This window comes from Apteryx mantelli, chromosome 2 (genome assembly GCF_036417845.1).
Source record: "Apteryx mantelli isolate bAptMan1 chromosome 2, bAptMan1.hap1, whole genome shotgun sequence".
NCBI classification, from domain to species: Eukaryota; Metazoa; Chordata; class Aves; order Apterygiformes; family Apterygidae; genus Apteryx; species Apteryx mantelli.
In genome coordinates this window covers 108,621,172-108,646,322 of record NC_089979.1, presented here as the reverse complement: position 1 = coordinate 108,646,322, position 25,151 = coordinate 108,621,172, and the positions used below count along the sequence as shown (strand labels likewise).

General features: G+C 37.8%; 1 protein-coding gene across 1 annotated transcript in view; it reads left to right on the top strand.

Moving 5' to 3' along the window:
• The window catches only part of CNTNAP2 (contactin associated protein 2), a 1,164,397-nt gene that overhangs the window by 777,161 nt on the left and 362,085 nt on the right, over positions 1–25,151 (top strand). The window contains exon 12 of the mRNA XM_013955738.2: positions 12,415–12,534. Within this exon, the coding sequence (XP_013811192.2) occupies positions 12,415–12,534 (120 nt within the window). The remainder of the gene's footprint in view (positions 1–12,414; positions 12,535–25,151) is intronic.

Genomic DNA, 25,151 nt, shown 5'->3' with positions numbered 1-25,151 from the left:
AATTTACCTTAATTATTAGTATGACAGCACTTATCTTTATAATAGTAATGTGTGGCTCCAGTAGTAAATAAGCATAGAAAATAATTACTCTATGCATACAATATATGTTCTAAATGCGTTGGGCTTTTTGACACAACTTGTTTTTTTGTTTATGGGGACTTTTAAACCATTCATTGTATTCATTTTTCCAGTATACTCAAGCTTGTTTACAGTGGAAACTTTTGGCAGTTCTACATGTCTTCCTCAGTGATTAAGCATCCATGTGGACCCTTCTCAGTCGGGGCAAGAGCTGTGGTGGTTTTGGCAATTTGTGTGGTGTTTTTTTTATTATTATTATTTTAAACTCCTTCCCAATATGCCATAATTTAAATGGGAGACAAAGCGGGAGTAGGGCCAAAATAAATTAGCAGGAGTAGGTGGGGTTTGGTATCAGTCATGCTCCATAAGTGTCACCTTAATATTTCACCTTAGCTTAGACAGCTATAACTTTCCTGTTTAGAGAAGTCTTTTGGCAGAAGTAATGGTGGAATGACAGGCGGAAAGCAGTAGAACTCCTCAGATATTTTGGTGAGGTCTGGGGAATCCTTTAGGTATATTTGCTTTTAGCTAACATTACTAAAACATGGAATACGCTAGTGTTTCCTAAATACAGTTTGTGCTGATATTAGTAGAAGTACTTAAATGTGTTGACTTAGACAATTGGCTTGACTGTAGTTCTCTGTTTTCTCAGTAGAAGGGTCAGCTGTACTGCTTGTCTAATACTACTCATTTATTTTACTGGAACCAAATTCTTTCTTTGAATCTTATTGCAAATTTTTAAGCACTTGTGTTCCTATGTAGCTGTTACATTAACTCATTTATCACTTCCATATTAATTTCCCTAATCACTTGTCTAGGAGAGTTTAGATTAAATATCTTTTGTAGCTGTGGTTACTCTGTTTTATATGGGCATGTTTTCAATATGCCTAGCATTTTTAGGTTCAGAAGGAGCTAATATATGTTGTAAAACATCAAGAAAACATAACGTGCAATTTCACACTTTTTTTTTTTTTGAAGACATCTGCCACAGCTACTTAAGACACTACAGAAATCACTCTATACTTCATGCTCAGGCTGAGCTATGCAGGCTTATCTGTTACCATGCATTATGTATTTCTGAAATTCTTAACTGTGCTTCTCCTTTTCAAATTCATTTTTGTTCTTCGCATTTCCATGTTTCTGAATTTCTTTGTGGCTGTCTATCAACTACAGCAGTTTGTTTCCTCCTTTTTAGTTTTTTTCTAATCTGCTTTTTTTTTCTTCACCTGTTCTTTGTATTTTCTTTCTTCCAGCAGTTTGATGATTATGAAATGCATTCTATAGATTAAAAGCTCCATTGCATGGAAGCTGGGAACTTCACCCAGTTCCTGATCACTTGAGCTACTTATCAGGCAGAATGTTACTGATCACAGAGAAGGGAGATGTTTTCTGTTGTAGCGTAGCTGAGTACAGCCTGCAGATTCAGGGCTTAGTAAGAAATTTAATGGTAACAATAAATGAAAGGGGAAATGTTTACAAGAGATAAATCCCCTATTCTGACCTAGCATGCTATTTGAAATGCGTATACTGTATACTTTCCATATATTCCTTTTCCCCTCAAACATTCTAAATAAATGCAGTGATCTTGGTGAAAGAGAGAGAGTGTGCCAGCCAACGCAACCTCCAAGGTACCCATCTAACATGATACTAACTTCACAGCTCATCCATTACTTGAATGAGATGTGAAAATGATTCCCAGTAAGCTGCCAGGATACAGTCATTCCCACTTGAATGTAGTGGACAGAAAATATGAAAAAAGGAACATGAGGCAGATATTTCTGCTGAGGTATTTAAGTTGGTTAAAAAAGTTGAGTTCTACTACAAGTTACTTAGTGACTAATTGAAATGAGAAGATGATACATTGTTTGCAAATTATTATGTTGTTAGAGAACATTTTGATTAAAATAATGTAAATGTTGAGAAGAATATTTGTTTTTGTAATGTTTTAGTTCTTTTCTATAGGTGGAAATAAGTGCTCAGCTCCTCTAGAAAATGCATTATTTAGTGTCTGTGAATCTATGTGGATAGCAATGCTAGTTACGCTTTACAGCTATGCGAATGTGGTGGACTATCCAGCTTTAAAATTACAGTGCGCCTTACATGGAGATGTTTGGAATGACTTGCAGTTCTTCCATCGAAATGTTTTCATCTTGAATAGTGTTTATTTCAGCCATAAAGAAACATATTAGAATGCAATTTTAAAAAATGTTTGTGTATCCTTGAATGACTTAATTCTCAAAAGCACCTTGTTAAAAATTGGTGTCTAATTAGATTTCTCTGGTGTGATGTCTGTAGGCTGACACTGTAACAAGGATGCTAATTGCCTAATCTATGGCTTCTAACTTAGAATCACTGCTAAATTTGTTGTTTAAAATTTCATCTTTGATAAGACTTGGTTTCTTAAATTCATTTTTCTTCCCCCCTTCTCCCCCCCCCCCCCAAAAAAATCAGATTGGCGGAGAAACAGAAGCACCTTTGTTTTTTCCATAGATGGGATGTTTTTATTCTGTATTCACAGAAAATTCCTGGGTTGCACTACTGTGTGGTAACTCAAACTACAGTTTTCACCCCTGTAGCAGTAATCTTCTTCATTATCCCAGTGGCAAGGAAACACATGCTCTATTCATCATCCTAATGGCAACCCCCCTACTTTCTTTCCTTTGTTACCACAATAGTAATTGTCTTGTTTATCACTGACATAAATGAGCCTAGAGTCCACTTGACACAAATTTGGCAAATTTCCACGCATCTTATTATTTTTACTTTTCTCTATTTTAATTTCCTTTCTGTTTCTAGAGGCATATTTGAATATTGCACTAATAATAAGAATCCTTTATAAGTTCATTAGCTCACAGTAGGAAGGAGAGGGAGAAGGCGAGGCCTGTATAGCAGCTGGGAGGGAGACAATCCATAGCTCCCAAGCTTTGAGAATGCAGCAGCTTCGATCAGTGGCAGTGGGAGGATTGCTGGTGCTCAGTCACAAAGGAGATTTGCTGATGGAAGGTTATAGCTGTATGACAGCCAATACAGCCTGGCCAGAAATGTATACGAGTCCAAACATAATCATGGTAATTCTTCCTCTTGGTTTACCATCCCAATCCACTGCAGGGGAGGGAAAAAAAAATCAGAAATGGACTGTGGAAGTGGACTTTACAGTTATTGCTGACTTATTTAACTTGTAGTCCACTACAAATGTAGAAAGGGAAAATACAATTCTGATAAATAAAAAGTGTAACTTGTAGGATGTGCAAATTAGTTAATCCTGCTTTGTGGGGTGATGTTCGTTTTTGTATGTTGTACTTGGAAAAAATTGGAGAGTCCAGACTAGAGCAGCAAAAATTATGTCACCTAGAAAACGTGACCAATGGCCAAGACTGACAAACCTGGATTGTTTAGCCTAAAGAAGAGGAGAGATGCGTGTCTGCAAATAGACAAGATTGCTGCAAGGAGGAGAGTAAGCTGTTCTCCAAATCCATCGTGGGTAGAATGAAAAATGATGAGTTCAAATTTCTGCAGAGCAATTAGTCTGGGGAGAAAGAAAGGGAGGAACACGGATGTGGTAGGGCTGGGGGAGCCCTGGAGCAGGCTTTTTCAGGAGGCTGTGGGATTTATGTTAGGGGAGATTTTGAACTGGAAAATGTCAGGAATGATACTTGGGTGTAATTGAGCTTGTTTGGGGACTCAGGTGGATTAGATGATCTTTGAGGTTCCTCCCAGCCACATGATTCTGCTGTTAAATTACTTACAATTAGGAGAAAAATGTTACACTTTTCTTTTTCCCTTGGCATTCATTGCTCCAAAAATAACTTGGACCTGGTTGAACACCTTTTCCTGGACCGTCTTGTAGAATGAGGTAGTACTTGTTTGATGTGATGGCAGAACTAAGCCCTTAAGGCTTCTTAAATCATCTTGCTGTTGAACTGCTGTGTGTTTTGTAAAAACAAACAAAAAAATTCCTGCAACTGAGCCTGTGTTATAGGCTCTTATTAATCTCATGTGGCCACAATGCAAAGAAGTAGTTCTGAACTCTCAGAACTTGTGTATTTGAACTGGCCAACAGCGAGAGCTAAGCAAGGGCCCCCACAATGATTGTATCACAGGGAATGAAATCACACCTTCATTTCAAGCTAAAAGTGTTTGGAGATGCCAGGAGTTGTGCTTGCTTGTGCTTTTTGGACTGAAATACCTTGATTCAGCTTCTGGCTGTGGTGGTAACATAGTCGTGGCTGGGAATCTACAAGTCTTAGTTTTAATAAAACTGTAAAAATGATTGGCTAAGGTAGCTGACAGACATACAACATATACTAATGGTCATGTGCCATGCTCTGGGGGACTTCTTTACAGTGCCTTGCAGTCTTCTCAAGTTCTCTTATTTAAAGTGAAAATTTCCAATTGCATTTATATGTGATAATTGCATTTTTGCTAAAAGTGGCTGTTTATGTCTAGTAATGTCTCTTTAAAATTGGGAAGAAAATATTCTCGTGGGTACACCATGAGGAAACAGATTGTACGTATTATTCACAGGGGCTTGACAGGTTTTAGTTTCCTCAAATTTTCAGTTGCATGTTAAGCCAAGAAATGTAGGCTTTCTGATTTGTGTTGTTGTTAATACACCAGTGATACTGCATTGACAAATGCATGTCATATTTGGACCCTTCCTTATTTCCTGGCTTTCCCTGAATGCAAGTCATTTGGCTGTAACAGAATCTAGCAAATTGTTGTATTTCTTTAGAAAATTTAGGATTGCAGTAAATGCACTTTCAAAAAACGAAAACATCTGTTCTTTCCCCATAAGAACTTTAAATATCCAAGTGAATCTTTTATGCACATCTTTCATTTAAGATGTGCATAAAACCGGACTGCAATGCTGCCTTCTGCCTGCCACTCCTCTAGAAGCTGTCAGTTTTCTTCCTGCATATGGGCCTTGCTGCAGTTACCGACATGTTCAGGCGCCTCTTCTAAGTGTGTGTCAGCTGGGCTTGGCACCTTGGTGTTGCAGCTAGTGTGGTGTGCTTGTACTTTCCTGCTCCAGTGTGCGTCACAGTGAACACAAAACAAGTGTGTCCAGCTGTCTGCCTCCTTGATTCTGAGTGTTAGGTGATAAACTTTGAAGACTTGTATAGCATATATATTAGAGGCTTATCGCTTATTTAAAATGCTTCTTCCTATTCTTTGACTCATTATGGCAACTGCATTCTGTGAGGTCATCTGAGCTGTCAGTACCTGAAATTTGGCTGTTTGGCTTGCAGTGAGTTGCTCCTGGCTGAAATCTTCCTTCTTATCATGCAGAGATTGCCATCTCAAAGTCCATTGAAGTTTAGTTTGAAGAGCTATTGGTGGTGCTCCAGGATGGTTTATATTTTTTTATTATTATTGTTCCCCCTTTTTGTTTGTGGAGAGGGGATATTTGAGCAACTATTCTTGCTGGATTTAAAAATCCTTTAAAATTTTTTGAAAAGGGGTTTTTAGCTGCATGCAGGAACACACTCTTTTAATATTTATAAATTAAAATGATTAGTAAACAAAAATTGCAAGACAATCCAAAAGCAGAAGCCTCAGTTACCTTAGAATCCTCTATGCAGATTTTTTTGTTTTGGGTTTTTAAGGTTCTGGTGCTCTTTTTAAGTGAATGCGCCTACACTTGGGACAAATAAGTTGGTGTGCTGAATTGGGCTGCAACATGAAGAACTGCACATGCATCTCAAATCACAGTGCTGATGGTTTCCTTCCATCCCTATTCTCTTTAGTTTTTGACTTGCAGTTTAGTTTAGATTTCAGCCCTCATACCTGAGGGTGTTTAGAGCTTCTGTAAACCCACAGCCCGAAAGGGTGGAATCAGGGGGACTTGACAATGTTCAACAGCAATTTGCAATCACATCTGCTTTGCCACCAGCAACTGATAAGGAAGGGCATCATTATCACTTGGTAGCTTGACAAAAGCTGCTTCTGAAACCATTTCAAGCTCAAGATAATTAAGATCATATTAAGTTACTGGTCTGTTAATGAGTAAAGTCTCAATCTAGTTAAACTTTCTCGGTCTAGTTAAATTTTCAGCTTTTGTGTGTGTGTGTTTGAGAAGACTCATCTGGCAAGGAGTATGTATGCGTACATGCACATGGGAAACTATGGAAGGATTTACATACCAAGAATATACTCACTTGTTAAATATATGTATGACTATGTTTTACTAAATTTCTATTTCCATTTGCAGTAGTCCTTGTTTAAAAACAGTAGTGACATTAAAAGAAATTGAATTAAAAACATAACAAACATTATCAGCTTGGATACAAAATTGCCCATCATAGCAGTTTTATTGTATTACCTTGGGAGTATACATTGATACAGTATGAATTTCTTTGAGCAATACTTCCATCTCATTATCATATCCAAGAAGGGTGTTTTACTTTTAAAATATATAAAAGTAAAATACATGTTGACGCTTGTGTTTTTGGCAGACTCTAACAACACTTGTGTACTCATTCTAATTTGACTATAACTGGAAACAGAATTTTGGAATTTATTTGACTTTTTGCTTGTTAAGGATTATAAGGATGGAGTTCCAAATTACGGTATTTTCATATCCAAACTTTAAACAACAATGGGCGTAAGGTTTGTGTCAGACCATTGCAGTGATTCTCCTGTGGAATAATAACATAGAAATACTGCTGCTTGGATGCTGGGGGTTTTTTTGTTTGTTTTCTATTTTCTATTAAAAATGAAGTAGCAGAGCAAACTGGCAGCTTTCAGCTTCATGCCTTCTTAAGGCGAAGGTTATCTCATGAGTAGTGCATTAATGTCAGACTACATATCTGGGACTTGGAAGAGGTTTTTTTTTCCAGTATGTAACTTGCTTTGAGCCCTGGTGAGACTTCTGGTTCACTTAACCTACAATAAAAAGTCTCTGATGCAATTTCTCCACCAGTATAGCTTTGGGATGAATATGGGTGGGATAGATTTGTTATTGTGGTACTGAACAGAGAGAAGGTTCTGCTAACTGAGCAGAAACTAACAGTGTATATACATGTTTATTTTTTTTAAGCATTTGTGTTTTCAGTTTTGCAGTTGATCTTCTGAATATATATTGTAATAAAGCAACAAATGGAACTCATTCCTTTCTTCAAAATAAACTCAAGGAGTTCATAGTATATGTGGACAAGCAAAACAGTTTTTCGTTATGAACTCCAGAAGTATATGACGGTTGCTTGATAGCAGTGACTGGGGAAAACACTTGTAGCAGAGGTGGTGGTGGGGCTCTTTTAATACAATGGCCCATCTTGGGGAAGATGTCGTTGCAATCTTGCTATAGTGCAGTAATTAATATGCAAGTTTGGCTTCAAAAATTCTTAAATATTACAATGCAGGATACTTATCTCTTTACTACCACACTGCAGAAGCATAATTACAATTATTATCAAAGATTTGTCTGTGACTGCTAACGAGATAACAACTTTGTGAATGTTATAATTTAAAAGCATGCATTTTAAGAAATCCCTGAAAAGGCTCAGGACATATGAGGTTAATATTTAGGTAGTAATGGTAACTTGGGTATTTTGAGAATTTTCAGTGTCCTAACTGAAAATAATGGAATAGAGAAGTACTTTATTGAATGCAAAAAAATAAAAATTGGTTTCTATGAACAGTGCTGAAACATTGTGGAGTTTTTAGGTTATCAGGAATAATCTCAGTATTTTCTGAACCTTAACTCCCATTTCCTATTTTTCTGGTACTTCATTTCTGGAGAAATGATGCAACTAAGACTGTAAAAGACAATTTAGCTCAACAATTCTAGCTATAGTATATTGAGTTGAAAAGAATTTGCAACTAGGGCTAATTTCTGTGACTGCAGATATGCCATTTCACTATTCTCCTGTTTCTCAGATAAGTTGTTTCTTTCCCCCTTTCTTACCTGTTTGTTTTCTGTCCCCTTTCAAGGGGCTCAAGACTTCATAGCAACTTGAAGGACATAAATACTGAAACTAAATGGTCAGGGAGGTGCTTGGATTTTTCTGGGAAGATTAAAGTCATGGAGAGATCTAGCTAAACTTTGTGCATCTGATGCATTTCCTGCTTTTGTCACTTTTCCTGTCATTTCACTTCATCAATTTATATGGATCTGTACCTTCCTTATGCTGCTGTAAAGCCAAGGAGACTTAACTGCTATATTAATAGTGCTTTAAGGGAGTTTATCCCCTGCAGCAGCTGCATTCACTGACAGAAAGACGTTTACAGTATTTTAACATATTCATCGAGTCAGATGGTGCAGACTGTCAGGCTAGGGCTCCTATTTATAATGAACTTACTACTTAAAGAGGCTATTTGTCAGCCCTAAAATGAAAGCTGTGCTTTTACATAGCATTGGGAAAACTGTAGTTTGCTAAACAAAGCTCTGAAGCTCTAGGAGAACCTCATGTAGGGTGACAGAGTTGTGAAATCCTTCTTGTCATTTGGTTATTTTACTTTCCAAAGCAGAATCTCTCTCCCAGCTGGCACTGCTGTTGGCTAACTCTATTTTGATCTTTATTTTTCTATGCAAGTCAAAGTGAAAACAGGATTAAGAACATCTGCTCCCCTCAGTGAGCAAACAGCAATTGAAATGTATGAAGAGTTGACCATTTCTGACTTTCAGCTAACAATTGGGAGCTGGAGAAAGCTCTCCTGTAAATTGGTTTTCTGAACCATTTGGTTCTCCCCAGCTGTTTAAAATTGAGAAATCTAAAGCTAGGAAATAAACATCGTCTTCCCCATCCACCAATACCTCCCTAGGGTTCAAGCAAACGATTCCTCAGGAAAGAGTGAAGAGGGAACTGATAGAGAAATGCTATAGTGAAAATGATGCTAATTTTTGTGGTGATACAACTTGTTGTTGTTGTTCTGCTTTGCTAGTCTGTTGCAACTTTTCTAGGAAAAGAAACTTTTTTCCATCAAGCTGTGGTCAAGCCCACACTGGTTCATGATGAACTTCAAAAAGCACTGGCAGTTGCTTTTGTGAGCTGATTAAAATGACTGGATTTTCTGCCCAGACTCCTACAGTTAAAGCAGCTTGGTATTTCACTCCAGAAATTAAAATGAGACTCTTTTTGGTATTTCTTTTCACTCCACATTAGAACGCAACCAAGACCTTTCAAATTTTAGCTTGAAGTGGTTTTAGTGGTCTTGGTTTGATCTGTATTGTTCAGGTAACTGAACTTTAAAAAGACTATACCATCATTTTGTTGCTCTTATTCTCCTGCTTTTGATTCTGTTCATTTGTGCTTTTTACCTGACCCTCAGAACTTGGATTACTGTTCTATCCTATCCAGGCTTTCATCTCATATGTCTTACTGGCAGTCTGTCTTGTGATATGAAGGAGAATGCCATTGGTAGGTTTTGGGGGTGCAGTGTGGTGTGTGTTTTTCCCCCCTGCCATCATTTCTTCCCCCTTCTCTGCCCCCCCAAATCCTTCTGCCTGGAAAGAAAACAGGTAATTTTTTTTAGCACCTGGACATATTATGCTAGAAATTGCTTGGCTGGACAGCAGGGCAGTGAGTTTTGCCCTTGGCTTGAACGGTTTTAAAGTTTAGCACTATTCTGAATCCTTTTAGGAATACACATGATGTTTTTGGACCATGTACCAAGAAAACAAATGCACGTTTTTGGCGTTGTAATTCCACTGGGTTGAAAAGCAAAAACTGTCGACCATTTGTCATCTTTATATCATGTTTTGCTCTCCACCCCCTCAAAGTTGCCTTGTCTACCTGATGTTTGTTGCTTTTTGTCATGCTGTTTGTTAGTGGCTTCTCTTTGCCATCTGAATTCAACGTAAAAGTGTTTTTCTATCGTTGAGTCTCTCCATGCATTAGAACATGATTGTATGCTGTTTCCTATTGCTTCTTAATAGATATTTTTTCAGTATGCATACTTCACTTATCCCTTTCATTTTGTTCCTATAATGCCGTTAGGTGTTTTGGTATGTTAGTTTTTTGTGCCAGTCTACCCTTTCTTTTCTTGTTTATTCCTGACAACCCACTTTTAAGGTCTTCAGGTATGCATCTACATATACATAAAGTCAGCCAAGAACCTACAGACCCTCATAAAAACATTTTTCATATCTTGAATTTATTTGGAACATCCCACTGTCTTGTCTTCATTTAAAGAGCTAGAGATTCATTTCCATTGTGCAGTGTTCAACAAAATGGTGAAGCTTCACAAATGCTAACTTATTAAAAAGCATCCTGGTCTGCACTGTTAAATAACTACCTACTTCCTTCTATTCTTCTGGAATGGGAGAAATAGGAAATGGTATGTGGACCCCTGTATGTAGGATGCATGTGGACCCTTTAAGTTTCTGTTAAGTATTTAGTATCTAGGAATAAATGAATATCTGATGAAATAATGCAAGTTATTCATTTGTTGTCTTCTATATAACACTATATATAGAGATACTACTACAATTCAGAAAAATCATTAAAGAACTTGGAATGGCATAAGCTGGTCTTTCCCAAAGGTGCAATGTTGGAGAAAGAAGCCATATGGCCCTTCATAAAGATCTGGATACTACAAAGCTCTCTTGGTTTTTCAACTGTTCAGAAAGAAAAAAATACACAACTTCTCGGAGACTGTAAATAGTATTTGTAATCTTCTCTGCTTGTTCTTGAATGTGCCTATTAAAATTTGTTACTCGGTATCATAACAATCATATTAATGGAGTTGGTGTTTTGTGGTTCAGTTTGGATAGAGTGTAGAGAAAAATCTTTCAGAAGAAAACTAGTTTTGAATTCCCTAACAATACCGTTCAACTGAAAATCAGCACAAAGTGTCTGAAAACAGGCACAGAGTCTCCTTAATAGAGAATCCATTGACCTTAGTTTGGGGACCAGGGAGGGGAAATAGCTTGGAATAGTTCTGTTTAATTAGAAGTGTCCACTTGTAAAAAATTGACTTCGGCCCTGTAATAAGTAAAACTTTCCAGAAAAATTACTTCTCTGGCATAGACAGAGATTCTCTTTACACACATGTGCATGGTCTTTGTCTGGCATTCATGGCAAGTCAGAATTGGAGATCTCCCCCCTGCCCCCAACTCCCCTTTCCTTCCTGTGTCTTGATAGTTGGTGGGAGGCCTTGAGAGGGGCAGGGGGGAAGGAGATCTGTTGCTCACTTATCTGGAGCCCAGCAGAACAGCTCTTGCTTATGGACACTTGAAATAAGGCCAGTCATAGCAAGGAGATCACTTGTAGGAATTGCCAACAAATTAGTTGAATTTGTAGAGTGGCTATGAAGTCTGGTTAAACAAACAGTTAATTTTTTTTAGCTGTTGGTTGATTCCAAACAAAAAAGCTGTACTCTCTGATCCTTGGACAACAGAGAAGCATTAGACGTTATTAAAAATGTTGTGTTGGGTTTTTTTTGGGTTGCCTAGTCCAACCCCCAAATTCTTTAAAAAAAATGATATATACCTTTTCTGTGCATAAAGTGACTTATCCATATATAATATACATCTCTACATGAAAGTCATTCATTTCAAAGAAAATACGAGGATTACTAGAAAAATCTCTCTTGACGATGCTTATTATGTTGTGATGTGTGGACTATTCATCATGACACAATCTGACAAGCAGTTTTACAACTTTAAATGGAAAGCAGTATGGAGTAGTCAATCATTAAAGATAATAATAAAAAAAAACTAAGTCAATCATACTTAAACTTCCTCAATAAATATTGAGAACACTCTAGATCCTGCTGGAACAGAGTTTGTTATGTAGGTACATAATAGATTAACTGCAGAGCTGTGCAGAGGGTGAGTATTACAGAGTGAGAAATGTCACTGTTTTGAAACTTGATTTTATTCTGAATTGTAATAAAACCAGGAGAATTCCAAAAATTGCTGAGAGAATTCAAAGCTTTTTGAACCTTTCAAATATATTTTTAAAAAAAGGAGAAGAGGGGAAAAGCATTGGATCAATGAAGGCTCCTCCATTTTTAATATAAAACTGCAGACATGGTATATTATCAAAGTTGTGACCCAAAGCCATTTCAGAAAAGGTTTGAAGTTACTCTTGAAAGTGTTTGTGGGGTTTTTTTTGTTGTTTGTTTGTTTGCTTGTTCTTCAAAGTTGTTGGAATTGGCTTCTCATTCTGACTTTCACATGCAAAAGTAATTAAAACTGTATGCCTCAAGATTTTTCAATAACTTCTGTATTTTTTGGAAACACATTGTTTTCTGTGAATGTCAGTGACATTGAAGTTAAGCCAAAGGTACAGTTCTTGATATAATAAGGAATCTAATGTCAATATATTGTCATTATGGATCCTCTGTTCCAAGATTTGTAAATCCTTATTGCTGTATCTTATTTTATTCCAGCTATTTATGAACTCTCGTGCGAAGCATACAAACATTTGGGCAAAACTTCAAATAACTACTGGATAGATCCAGATGGCAGTGGGGCACTGGGACCTTTGAAAGTTTACTGCAACATGACAGGTAACTGCATTGTATTTACTAATTTAAAACTTTTTTTTTCAATGTAGCTCTTCTTGACAAAAGAAAAATAGTTGCCGAAAGTTTTTGATGAGAGAGACCATCAAAACTGCAGTCACCATTCAGCATAGTCTGGGAAAGGCAGCAGCTGATCCATTTCATAAACTTTTTGAAACACATCTATTAACATTAAAAGGCCTTTGTATCCACAGTGGTGCATCCAAAAAAAAAAAAAAAAAAAGGCCAGTCACCAAAACTGTTGTATTTAAACATATTTGTAGAAAACTAGTTTAGTAATGTCTGGTTCATGGGGTACTTGAGAAGGCAGCTTTCTAGGCATGTCATAATTTTGTTTCTGTCCAGTTATTGCTGATTTTCCCACACTGACCACAATAGGCAGAGAATAGAAATCATTTATGAGTGTAATTTGGGGTTTCCTGTTTGTCTGTTTTCTCATCTTTCTTTTAACTGGGGTTAGATTGACTTATCTTGCTTAACTTCTGAGACAGTGTGTATATGCATTATATTAATTTGATTTCTTTTTAACTTCTTCTGCTTTTAACACCATTTTTGCATGGATAATCTTCCATCTGGACATTCTCACAGGAGATATCCTGCCTTAATCATCAGCATTGCCATTCTGAGGTAGAAAAATACGATAATGAAAAGACACAAAGGGTGTGGGTTTTTTTCTCTCTGAGAATATTTTTCTTTGATCTGTTGATGACATGACTGTGTCATGTATTCCTTTTTTTTTTTCCCCCCTGAAATATTGGGCAGCTGATTCAAGAGACATGTCTCCTGACTTTCCTAAAATGTCTGCATAATGAGTTCAAGAGTTGCATTAGAAACCTGGCACATGTCTGATTCATCTGACTTCAGGATCAGCAACAAGAACCTGAAGGTGCTATCAGAGGTTGAAACAGTAATTCTGCCTCTCTAGAGATCACAGTACCTGAATCCCATAGAGCATTCCCTGGATGCAGAGACCTATATGTGTTTGGACCTGGGTGTGGGCTTTATCCTTTATCTGACTTGGCTGGGACAGATTTAGACCAAAAAAATGCCCAAAAGGGTGCACAGGCAGCAGATCCCACAGCAAGTGCTCCTAGGTAGACAGGCTGTGGGAGAGCAGGAGAATACCATTGTTTAATATTGCCATTAAGTTCTGTGTCTGAATAATAAATGTAGCCCTAGAAATAGAGCCTGATCTAAGCTCTGGGAGGTTTACCAATCTTTCTTGGACCAGAAAGACAGGCCAGCCAATCCGTACTGAGACACAGGTGTAAAGGCAATCTTTCAGATAAGTGGATCCTTACCCATTTAGGGCTTTTTAAATCATAACCAGCACCTTGAACTGTATCAGTAACTAATCAGGCAGGCACTTCGGGGAACAATGCCAGGAATTTGTGATATATTACAGCAATTTCTGCTATTCGAAAGAACTGCTGCGTTCAGCACTAGCTATAGCTTTTAAGTAGTCTTCAAGGGTAACTTGTAAAGTAAAAATATACTGCAGTAATGGTGTTAGGCATGAAAAAGTACACCTATCCAGGACTATGGCATCAGTCATTCATGCTAAAATTAAATACACAGCAGAATGTCCTAGTAGTTTGTCCAAAACTAGAAAGGAAACGGTCAAAAAAATTAAAAGCAATGATTTCATCTTCCTAATGTTTCTTGTCTACAGCACAGTTTCTGGAATAGGTATATACATAATTTTCCTAGCCAGTAGGAGGATATCATGAATGGTAGGATAGATGATTTACTGCTCGTTCTCTTTCGTGGTGTAGATCATATCCAAATGAAGTTTTCCATTTTAATGGTATTGATCTCATCAGCAACTCTTTACTACAAAAAAGACATTTTGCATTAACATGAATATAATTCTCTATTTAAAAATAAGAACCTGATGGAACTATTTCTCCATTAAAATGCAAATGACTGCAAGAAGTATGTGAAAATTGACAAGAAGCAATTTTAATCTCCACTTCTAAAAGTGGAAGGCCACTCTGACAATCATTATTCTCAGATAGCTTAGCAAAATATTTACAGCACATCACCTATATACATACTGTAAGTACCTGTACATTCCAATTGTTACAGTGTTGATATTCTAATTAGCAGTCATCTTAAACACTGAAGACCTTGGGGGCGGGGGAGAAAGATGTATTTTTCAGTAGAAAATTCACAACTCCCTAAACCCTGCTCTGAATTGATGTAAAATAGTATCAGTAATGTAGGAACTAGAAAAAAAGAGACAGAACGAAGGCTTAACTATGTTTCTTCAATAGTTTATTTCCATAGCACTCTGTAGCAATGCCAAATCTCATAATATGACAAAAGGTACTATAACATGTTAGAATAAGAACAGAATTATCAAATAGTTCTAGTATCAAAAATGTGCGGTTTTATGGCCTTAGTACTGTATTTGAAAAGGTGCTTAAATTAATTGAATTACTCTAACTTTTTAATGAAGATGTAGCTAAATAACCTACAGACCTATCTACAGTGAATACAATGCAGAGTATAAAAAGCACTTGATCCCTGCATATGGCAGGTTAGTCATATTCTCTTTTAGTAGAGACATCCTTAAATATTGGCAACTGCACTTTCTTCTTGGAGAATCAAATCTGAATGTTCACATGAATGTAGTGCTCTATTAAATAAACATCTCTATCTTAAAGCACCACTTAAGATGCTAATAGATGCTTTAAATATTCCTTGCTTCGGTCAGGTAGAACTGTCAAGTAAGAGCATTTTAGTGACTAAAAGGATAATGTAACTTACTAGTTTGGCTCTTAAGGAATACAAGTCCACAAGAAGGTTGGGTTTATTAGCAAAGAAAGAACCAATTTTCCTGAAAACAAAATGGCTTAACAATTATGTACTGGTATCACGCTTACTATAGCATAGTATTACCAGTGCAAAATGCCGGAGAATAAGCTGCATGCTCATTTGACCGTAAACCTTCAGGAGGAGGGATAATATCCTAAAAAGCCATGGAACTGTATATCTGCAAACTAGATCTCTACCTCTTGAGAGTACTTTATCACAAATTTCATGGTTTCACCATTATGTCATCCTTTCACCTGCAGATTCTGTAGTCCGAATGTCTTGGAGATCCTAAATGTGTCAATAAAGTCTCCTTTTTCAAAACTGAAGAGAAAATTACAGTTCAGTAGACAGCTGTCTGGGCATATATCTGGGTATAATTCATGTCAATATCTTTAGTGTGTCTTGATTTAGTAGACTGGCATGTGTCATGTTGATGAGGCTTGCCCTTCACAGATGTCCCTGTGGTAACTGAAAAATGCTTTCATTTCTAAGATATCCTTGGCTGTTCAAGAGTGTGGTCAAAGTCTTAAAAATACATGCATGCATGTGCACAAACACATGCACTTCCAGAAGCTATACGTGGTGCCTAAAAACTATTTTGTATTGTCGAAGAAAACCTCTCACCCCACTTTAGTCCATGTCTTCTCTCAAGCAAATCTTACATTTACAGTTCTACGTTTCAAAAATGGAGGAAACTAGCACTTCTTAAATTTTGTCCTCATAGTTTGATATTTCACATTTAAATATTTTTCTGTTGTATTAAAAAAAAATTTGAAAAATTGTAATTCCTGTTCAGCAGTTTTCCAAATATTTATCAGTAGAAACTATGTAAATTCTAGGAAGTTTTTCTTCCTTCAAAAACAAAACTGAAAATGTTCACTCAGTAGTAGCTGAAACTTTTCAAATAAATGTACTTGTGGAAGACTTTTCCTTGAAGCTGTAATGTGTTATTCTGTGTAACAATTAGACTGTTCTTCAGGTGAGGCCAACTTGTGGTCTTAGCCCTGTAGGGAACTCTTCCAAAACTCTGTCATCTCTAGGCTGGGTTCTTACATTATTACCCTGTTTCACAGACAGGCCCACAGTGCAAAGTTAGGCTCTGGATTCAGGTAGGATTTCCCCAAGATGAAAGGTACCTATCTCAACAGCCAATTTAAAGCCATTTTTGTTTTTCTCGATTATCATTACGGCAATAGCTGGAGTGGAGAGAACTGCTATTTTAAAATATTTGTTGGAAGTTTTTAAACTTTGAGTACATTATAGCTTCATCCTATGCTCAAGTGACTTTTGGTGTTTCTGAATCTCTAGGCTTGATTTGGTTTCCTTTCTCAATTTTCCTTTCAGCTCTCTTGAGAGACACACATGAAATAAGTTAATGTTGCTCCCTGTTTTTTCTGTATCTGTTTCTTTTGCCTTTTTTCCCCCTCTGCCTCAGAAGGAGGTCAGGTCAAGTTTGTTTAACCTGCTTATGCCTGCTGTGTCTGTCCTGCCAGGCTCTTCCAACGGGAGGGGTGGGAGGAAGCAGAGGACCCATGCACAGACACCATAGGTGTGTAGTTAATTTATGCTAATGGCTGCGTGGGTTGTCCCTGAAAGAGGCTGACCAGCACTTCTATTGGTGTTCATTAAGGCTTTAGGCCTAGGCTTGGGAAGTCATAGTCTTTCTGCTGCTTCTTCTGCTTCATCATTTAAACCACTGATGCAAAGCAGAGCTGAAAGGTTGCATGATCTATTTTACTAGGAGATATGTCAGTTTATTCTTTCTGTTGGTCCTGAAGTTATTTTGCCTCTGCAATCTGGCTTTTACCTCATTTCAGTATCCAAATAGCTGCAAGCATAATAGCTCCATTTGAATGGTTCTTGCCCTATCCCCTTTCTAGTACAGTTCTTTGCCTAAAGCTGCACATCTTCAAACACTTAGAAATCATTATGCATATTCATAGCCTGCCTCATTTAGGTCAATTGTACAGGGTCTTTTCTCTGCCCAGTCTCACCCTCCCTCCCATCCCTCTCTTTGTTTTTTTTTTAACACAAGTGGCACATGTAATGATAACTGCAATGACTTTGTGAATAGGCATTAAACAACCATAACTGTCGTATCCTGTGATTTTTTTTCTCCTTGTTGTAAATAGTGGGTCACTAGAGTGCTTTTTACTATGACATGTAGAAATGTATGGCATGAATATAAATGTGCTATTTATCATGACATACTGATGCAAAGTGCCCCAACAGTGGTAAACATTTAATTCTGTTGCACATATCTGTATAATTACTTTTTAAGATGAGACATTTTCCCTGAGAACTGATTTTTCAGAACTTCCAAGGTACCACAACTTTTTTATGCATACATATATACATTATGTATGTGTAGGAAATGTAGAATTTAGTGATTTAATTCTTATTTAGCAAAGATTCCCCCCCGTCCCCTGCGAGGAGCTTATCAAATTTGATAGAGGAGGGAAATAGTATTTTGTTAATTGTTAATTTAAATACAAAAGGCTCATAGCTAGCCCAATCAAAGGCAATAAGCATAGTTTTGTCATTGGACCATGTTAAGTAGCTGCACAATAATGGAAGTAGAGATCTTACCTAGTGTAATCTCATTGCAGAAAGCTTCCACTACAAGTATTTAAAGTCTTCTCACTAATATAAGTTGAAACACTTCAACTGTTTTTTCCATGACATATGAAGTGAAGTCTTGATTCTTAACTCATTTTTATTTCAGTTGTAAAGCTTTGTTTTGGAGACTCTTTTATTAGTCTGCCGGATGCTTTTGGAAATGAAAATGACCTTTAAAGGGGAGAAAGAGGAACAAATAATTAAGGCAGACTGAAGCTGTTATTGCTCTCGTTGGTATCCAAGCTTATTTCCTTGAAGATGAAACAAGACCAGAAACAACCAGAGAGAGATTGAAGATGATGATGGGAGTGGAAAGGGGGAAGAAGGGGGTGTAAGCATCAAGCTGTTCAAGACATTTGTTTTTGGCCAGTTGGCTGACCAAGGTAGACTCTCTTTATGCTGAAGGGAGAAAAGATACCAAGGAAGGAGGAGAATGTTAGTCACTGAAGCAGCAGGTGATCATGTTGAAAGCAGCGTCTCTGATGGCAAAACTCTAAAAGACAGAGAGCTCCTCATCCTAGCTTCAGAGTAAATTAACAGTCCTGCAGGGTCCCAGCAGGCAGAGCAGACTATGTTCATGCCTTTGTCTTCTGAGATTTCCTGCACCTCAATTTTACTTTATTGATTTGGGATGGAGGGGAGAAAATGTGTTCTTTTTTACAAGGCATGCCCTCTCAATCCTAGGTTTCATAAATGCATCTTTTTGTTTTGCATTCTGCTATTGTATTATTACTTTTAATTTATGCTGAGTTTAGCACTTCTGTGAAAAAGTTCTTTGTAGTACTCAATTGTATCTTAACAGACTGGTTAGTGCCTTTCTTATCCATGCTCTAGAGCACAGTATTTAGCTGTTGGTAAAAGGAAGGTCTTTTTTTTTTTGGGGGGGGGGGGTGTTCTTTTTTCCCTCCTAGCTGGATGTAAGCTTTGCAGCCAGCCTCAAACAGTTTGCACACTGTAATTACCAGCCTTTGCTTGGACTCAAATCTTGATTAGTTGTAGCTTGTCATCTGGAATCCCTCCGAAATAAATCGGGAAGCTTTTTCTGTCTCGGGTTAGCACGGCAAAAGGTGATGTTAGGCACTCCTGTGCTTGGCAATTGCTTGGGGTTGAGTAGTTAAAGCCACAAGCTGGATTGCGGGCATGAGTGAGTGCAGACTTTTGCTGCATCCCATGACAGCATGTGAGTTTGCCATCATGGCAGGCTTCCCTGGAGGAAGTGGGAAAACACTACAGACTCCTCAGCCCCACTGGTAAAGCTGCACTCGAGCACCATGTGTTTGCGAGGTCAGATTTCTTTATTGCTTAGGTATTCGGAACTTACACTGCCCTAGGAACTCTGTCTATATGGAAATGAAAGTTTTAATAATCTCAGGGCTCAAAATAATTTGTTTTATAACAAATGATGGAACTTGCTGGGAAAAAAGGACGTGAATCAATACCTGATCGCCTCACAAAACAAAAATGTGGTATCATGACTTTAGGGATTGGAGTAAATGGCATTAGAATCTCATATATTCTCTCCAGTCTCCCTTGTATACATAGAAAATGAAAAGCTAGCCCAGTTTGCAACTGCAGAGAAAACATTCAAAACATAAAATACCTTCTGAGGTCTGTCCCCAAGAGAAGATTCTCAACTTGCTCCGTTTCGGTAGAGGACAAAACTTGGGTATTGGCATTTAAGCTAGCTTCTCAAGTTGTCAGATATGAGAAGCATCTCTTCCCCTCTGACTACTTTTCTTCGTTTCTTCCTACTTTCTTCTTCCTCCACCCCAAACTCTGCAGCGACATATAAGGCAATGTGGGAATAAGTCTTCTGTGTCATGTCATCCTCCTAATGTATTTTAAGCACTAACAGTTGGAGCATCAGCCTCACAGGACATACATCTACAAGCAGAAGTACTTCTCTTTTTTTTTTTTTTTTTGGGGGGGGGAGGGGAGGAGGGAACTTTGTAATAAGCTATTAACTGAAATTTAGTGTTTTATTTATTTAACTCTTACTGAATTGCAGGACCCTACAATACAGTCTCTGTTTTAAGAAATAGACACAAAAATAGAGGAAAGGGGGAATGGCTAGAAATAGGATGATGGAAGGTACCATCCAACTGCACCAAAAAGCCAAGCGAGGGCTGTCTAGCTGCTAGCTGGCTACACAGGTTGGCCGCAGGGGAACCCTAAGAGCGTTAGGTAGCTTGCTGTGTGCTTTTGTCTGTCTGAATTTTGTATACTAGGAAAGACCATAAACTAGTTCTACTTTAAACTGCTGCTGTGAGGATTAGAGGCAAACATCTAACTTTGAACCCTCCCCTCCCAGCGCCCTGCCAGGTAGTATATTGGAGATGTGAGGAACTCGGCACAAGCTGCTTGAGGCCAGTGATGAGCTTCAGTTATCCGTAGAAAATTGCTTCTGTAGAGACTGCTTTTGAGAGCTCAAACTAAGCTTACGTTTTCCATAATGCTTTTATTTCCGCTTCTGTTCGCATCAATCAAATCAAGGGTAGACTCTTGCTTTGCCCCTGAAATCATGAGAGAAGTGTTATTTCTTTACTTTGTTTTGATGGTAACATTTTTCTGGAAGACTTTTCTGTTGTTTGGGTGGAGGCAGATGTTGGGTGGTTGGGTTTTTGTTTTTTTTCCTTTGTTTATTTCTGCCCACCCCAACATCACTGGAGAAGGTTTCTCTATGTTTCTGTGGACTTTGAGGAACAAGCAAAGCCAAGTGATCAAGAGGCACTGCATCAAAAGCCTGGAAGGTGCGAGTTGTGAACTTCAGGTGGGGATTCTGGTATACAGAAATACTTTTCTCATACGTGCTCCTCCTTAAGGCTTCCTTGTCCTGAAAAAACATTTCAAATGATGGCTCTTGAGCAAGCCATATGCAGTGTTGGTTGCTTCTAACTACTAGCACTGTCTTGTTGACAGACAGTGGGATTAGGAAGAAAACCACTCAACTGTTCTAATAATGGTTTCTGTTGTCATTTTCTTTAAAACCAGAATCAAAGTAACTAAAACCACAGAGCAGATTAATTTGAAGGAAATATGTTTAAAATCCTGTTAAAATGGCAAATGGTGAATTAAGTTCATGTATTATCAAGATACATAATTGAGGGATGAAAAGAATACAGACAAAAAATGAGAAGAGAGGTTCATTCCACTTAAAATCCCTAATCAGTGTTCAGGGTGCAGTGCTGCACACTGCTTAATTCTCTAAATTAATTTACTTGGAAAAGCAGGTTAGCTGTGCTGTGACTGTTACCATGAAAAATTCAGGACTTTTTGCTTCCTCCTGCTTGCTCTGGTGCAGATGCTTTTTCAGAAGGGAATGACTCACCAATGAACAAGATGCAGTAGACATCCATCTTGATGTGTGCGTACGCACACAGGGGGAAAGTACTGCCCATATGAGTCCCCTACACGGTCAGATGTGCTGAGCGACTCTCCCGTGACTTCCTTCTAAGGACCTGTAACAAGGGAAGTTAGTGCAAAGTAAGGATGGGTGTGAGTTTACTGTATGGTGGAGAGTTTGTGTGAAGGCTTTGTTTGGACACTCCTGGTAAATACCAAAATCACGTATATGTGTTTAGAGTTTATTATAAGTCAGTCTTACTGCTTGTCTACACAAGAAAACCAATGTGCAATAACTATGATGTGAATTAACAGAAAACTTCTCTGTGTTTAAAAAAAAAAAAAAAAAAAATTTGGAAGTCTGGAAGTTTTTTACTAACTTCCAGAATGGGCATGTAGCATGGGATTTACAGTATGCTGTAAATTCACCTCCATCTCTGGTCCATCTGGTAGGAGGCAAGAGAGACAGGTAGAACTGGAGGAAAAAGCCTGTAGAGTGATGTGAACAAGGGTGAAAAAGACTTATCCAGGATCATCTGGAAATTGGTGATTTTTATGTCCAAGGCCTCAGAAAGCAGCTGTTTCTTTGAAACTATGGTGGTCAATGAGAAGATGCTATGAAGAGACCATGCTGCTAATGTCCTTGAAAATCAAGAAAGACTTTTTCTGGGAGAACCAAAGTTGGCTGCAACCTACTGAGTTACCACTTTCTCCATATCATCAGCAGGTGAAGGAAAGATGACATATAAGTTCTGTTGCAAGCTAAAAGCAAACCAGTGATAGCAGTCAGCATGGTTTAATGACCATAGCCCAGCCATCCAGGGCGAAAGAGCAGTCTGTGAGATGTTTTGCAGTGAGTAAGGAACAATTACAGCTGGAAAATTTTTAAAAAGCAAACTTTCTCATTTGGAATGACCTGTGGATACAGTGGACCAGGTCTGTTGTTTAGAGACTCTAAGCTCTTAGGTATAAGGGGCTGCATCTAATGTACTGAAAGCCAAGTCTGCCTGACTTCAGATGTGTGATTATACATAAGTTAGGGTGCAGTTTGGCATTTTAATATCATGTTAGGTGTCTATGTCGGCCTCTATTGTGTTTAGAGCTCCCATTCATGATCCAGTATTAACTTTTTTTTTTAATGTTTCCTGCTTTAGGGATTTCCCATTTGTGAAGCCCAGATCCTTGCAGGGAGCCTGAAAATATTGGCTTTATCTAGTATGTGTCTGTTCTATTGTGTCAGGACATGCTTTCTTGAGTGGGAACTACTGAGCTAATGATCTTCCATTACCCCAGTATGGGATTTATGAGGCTAACTCCACACATATTGAAGCATTCAATAGTAAGCAATTTAACAAAACCAGTGAGAATAAATTAACCAGAGCTGCAGTTCCAAATCATGACACTTTTTTGGGGGGGGGAAGGAAACAAACGAACAAAAAAAACCCCACAGTACTGAGAAAGTGTCCCACCTTAGCCAGTTGCCTCATTTTAGTCATTGTTAGTCTACTTATTATTACCACAGTTTTTGAGAAGCATGGTATTCCAAACCTGAGATATTTCTCCAAGGAAATGGGGTTTCCCAAGTACTTTTTTTCTCCTCTACTTTGGAAAGCATTTGTGGGTCACAAGTAAGGATCATTTTAGATTTTTCTTTCAGCCCAGCATTGTCTGACTGCAATGAAGCTAACCTTTAGTTGTAAAACCTTAATTAACCATTAACAATTTAACCAAAACCATTTAACCTTAATCACAAAAAGAAATTAAGAAAATACAATGTTTGTCTGTAGTAATAGTACAAAATACTGCTGTGAAACAACTTATAGATGACAGCGTTGGAAATTACTTTATTGGAGGTCCGTGGGATTCACTGCTCTGTTGGATTCACTTCTTGGCAATAATCTGTGGCAAGGAAGTAGTGCACTCCTCACATAGCCCATAGATTATTCCTGTAGAAACTGCTTAACAGGAAGCCTGGAAGAGTTAGACAAAACTGACTTTGCCCCCCAGAGCCTGAGCATAGAGACTTCTCTTCCTCACACTTCGACTGTTCCCGAGTCTAGATCAAATACACTGTCACAAGCATTGGCTTCTGCCTGAAGATGCTTTATTGCTAGTATTGATCTAGGAATTAGCACAGAGCTAAGCAGAAATGGTTACTTTTTCTTACACTGTTCAGTGAGCATCTAACAATCAAATAGCTGAGCCAGGAAGCTGCTAACCAAAAGCTGTGTGGAGGCTTTTCAGGTGACTGACGTTTATACTAAATAGAGTACCTACAAATGTGGTAAACTTGCAAGTAGTGCTGGTGAACAGTTGCTATTAGCAAGGGGCTCTGTTCATTAACTTGCTTTGTCCACTGGCATACATTCACTGCTTGCTTGTCCATCTGTCTCGTGTAAACTACATTACTTAGAAGGGATAGGCCCATGGGAATTAAAAAAGAACAACCTACTTAATCAACATTAATATTCAGAGGGGTGTTCCCAAGTTTGTTTCAGCAGTCTTTACTAATCCCATGGTGTGCTGCAATGCTTAATGATTGCTTCTTTCCTGACGCACACTTTTGCAACAATGGCCACCAATTTTTGCTACAACTGTCATGTTAGCATTAAAACCATGCTACCTACTGCCCAGCTGTATTGCAAATCTATGCTGTCAAACACTCTGCAGGGCTTTGTGGCATGTGCAGTGGAAGAGAAGTGCTGCAGAGGCCACAGACCAGCAACCGGCTCTGATTCACTGAATCGGAGATAGTGGAATCAAATTAAAGTAACTGCCATTTCAGCCTTCTTGCTAGGTTACTAATCAATCTTATGCTTTTAAGAGTGCGCTGACTGCCAAACTTGGACAATTTATTTCCAGGATCAGATGTTAATGTTTTCAAATCAAGTACTACTACTTGAAGACAAAATAAAAAACTAAAACAGTGATATTATCTGATCTTCCTTGAAGATATTATTGAATCCCTGTAGTCACTTCGAGCACTGTATTGCACAGGGTCACTTAAGTAGCAGTTTATTTCCAGTCTATATAGGCCTAGGAGAATTCTGCTTTAACTTTGTTACTAATAGTTTGATTTAAATGTATTTATGACTAACACTGTAATGCTGTTATTAGTATAGGTCTCTTCACATTCCATTTCTTTTTCGTATCTTTTCTAATTTATATGATCTGTAACTTATTTCTTCAAATTAATGAAGGAGATTTGATGTAGAGCAATTGTCAGCATTATTGATGTTCCTCTGAGCAAATAAAAGAGAAAAGGTAAACTCAAATTTCTGAACCAGCTCTGGATTTCTTGTTCATAATTTTTTTTCTTGCAAACCTAGTTTTTGCTGAATTGTCTGTCCTTTTGTATCTTTAAAAAAAGTTTTGTTTTTTACTTTTTTTGCTTCTTCTGGGAAGATAAAGCAGGAAATTCAAGGACCTTTCTTTTTGACTTGTTTTGAGAACATCTTACGCTTGAGTGAAGACCTACCAAGTGACTGGATTAAAATGGATTTTTAATACAATTCTTCAGAGAACTGGATAGTCCCTCTGGACAGTTCATCTCTGTTCTATCTATCGCAAGGATTTTTCCATTATTAGGGAACACTTAGTTTTTTTTAATGCATTTGACCTTTTATTTTTGATGAATTTAGTGTTCACAGAATTTATGGATTGACTATGCATATGCCAATTGTGCCAAGATCTTTTTGTAGATGGCTTTCTTCTGTGAACTGATCTTTTTAATGGGCTAAAAAATTGCTGTACATGACAGTTAGATTTGTATCTAGAAATATAGATTAATTTTAATTCTTGAGTTAATAGTGAAAGATTAT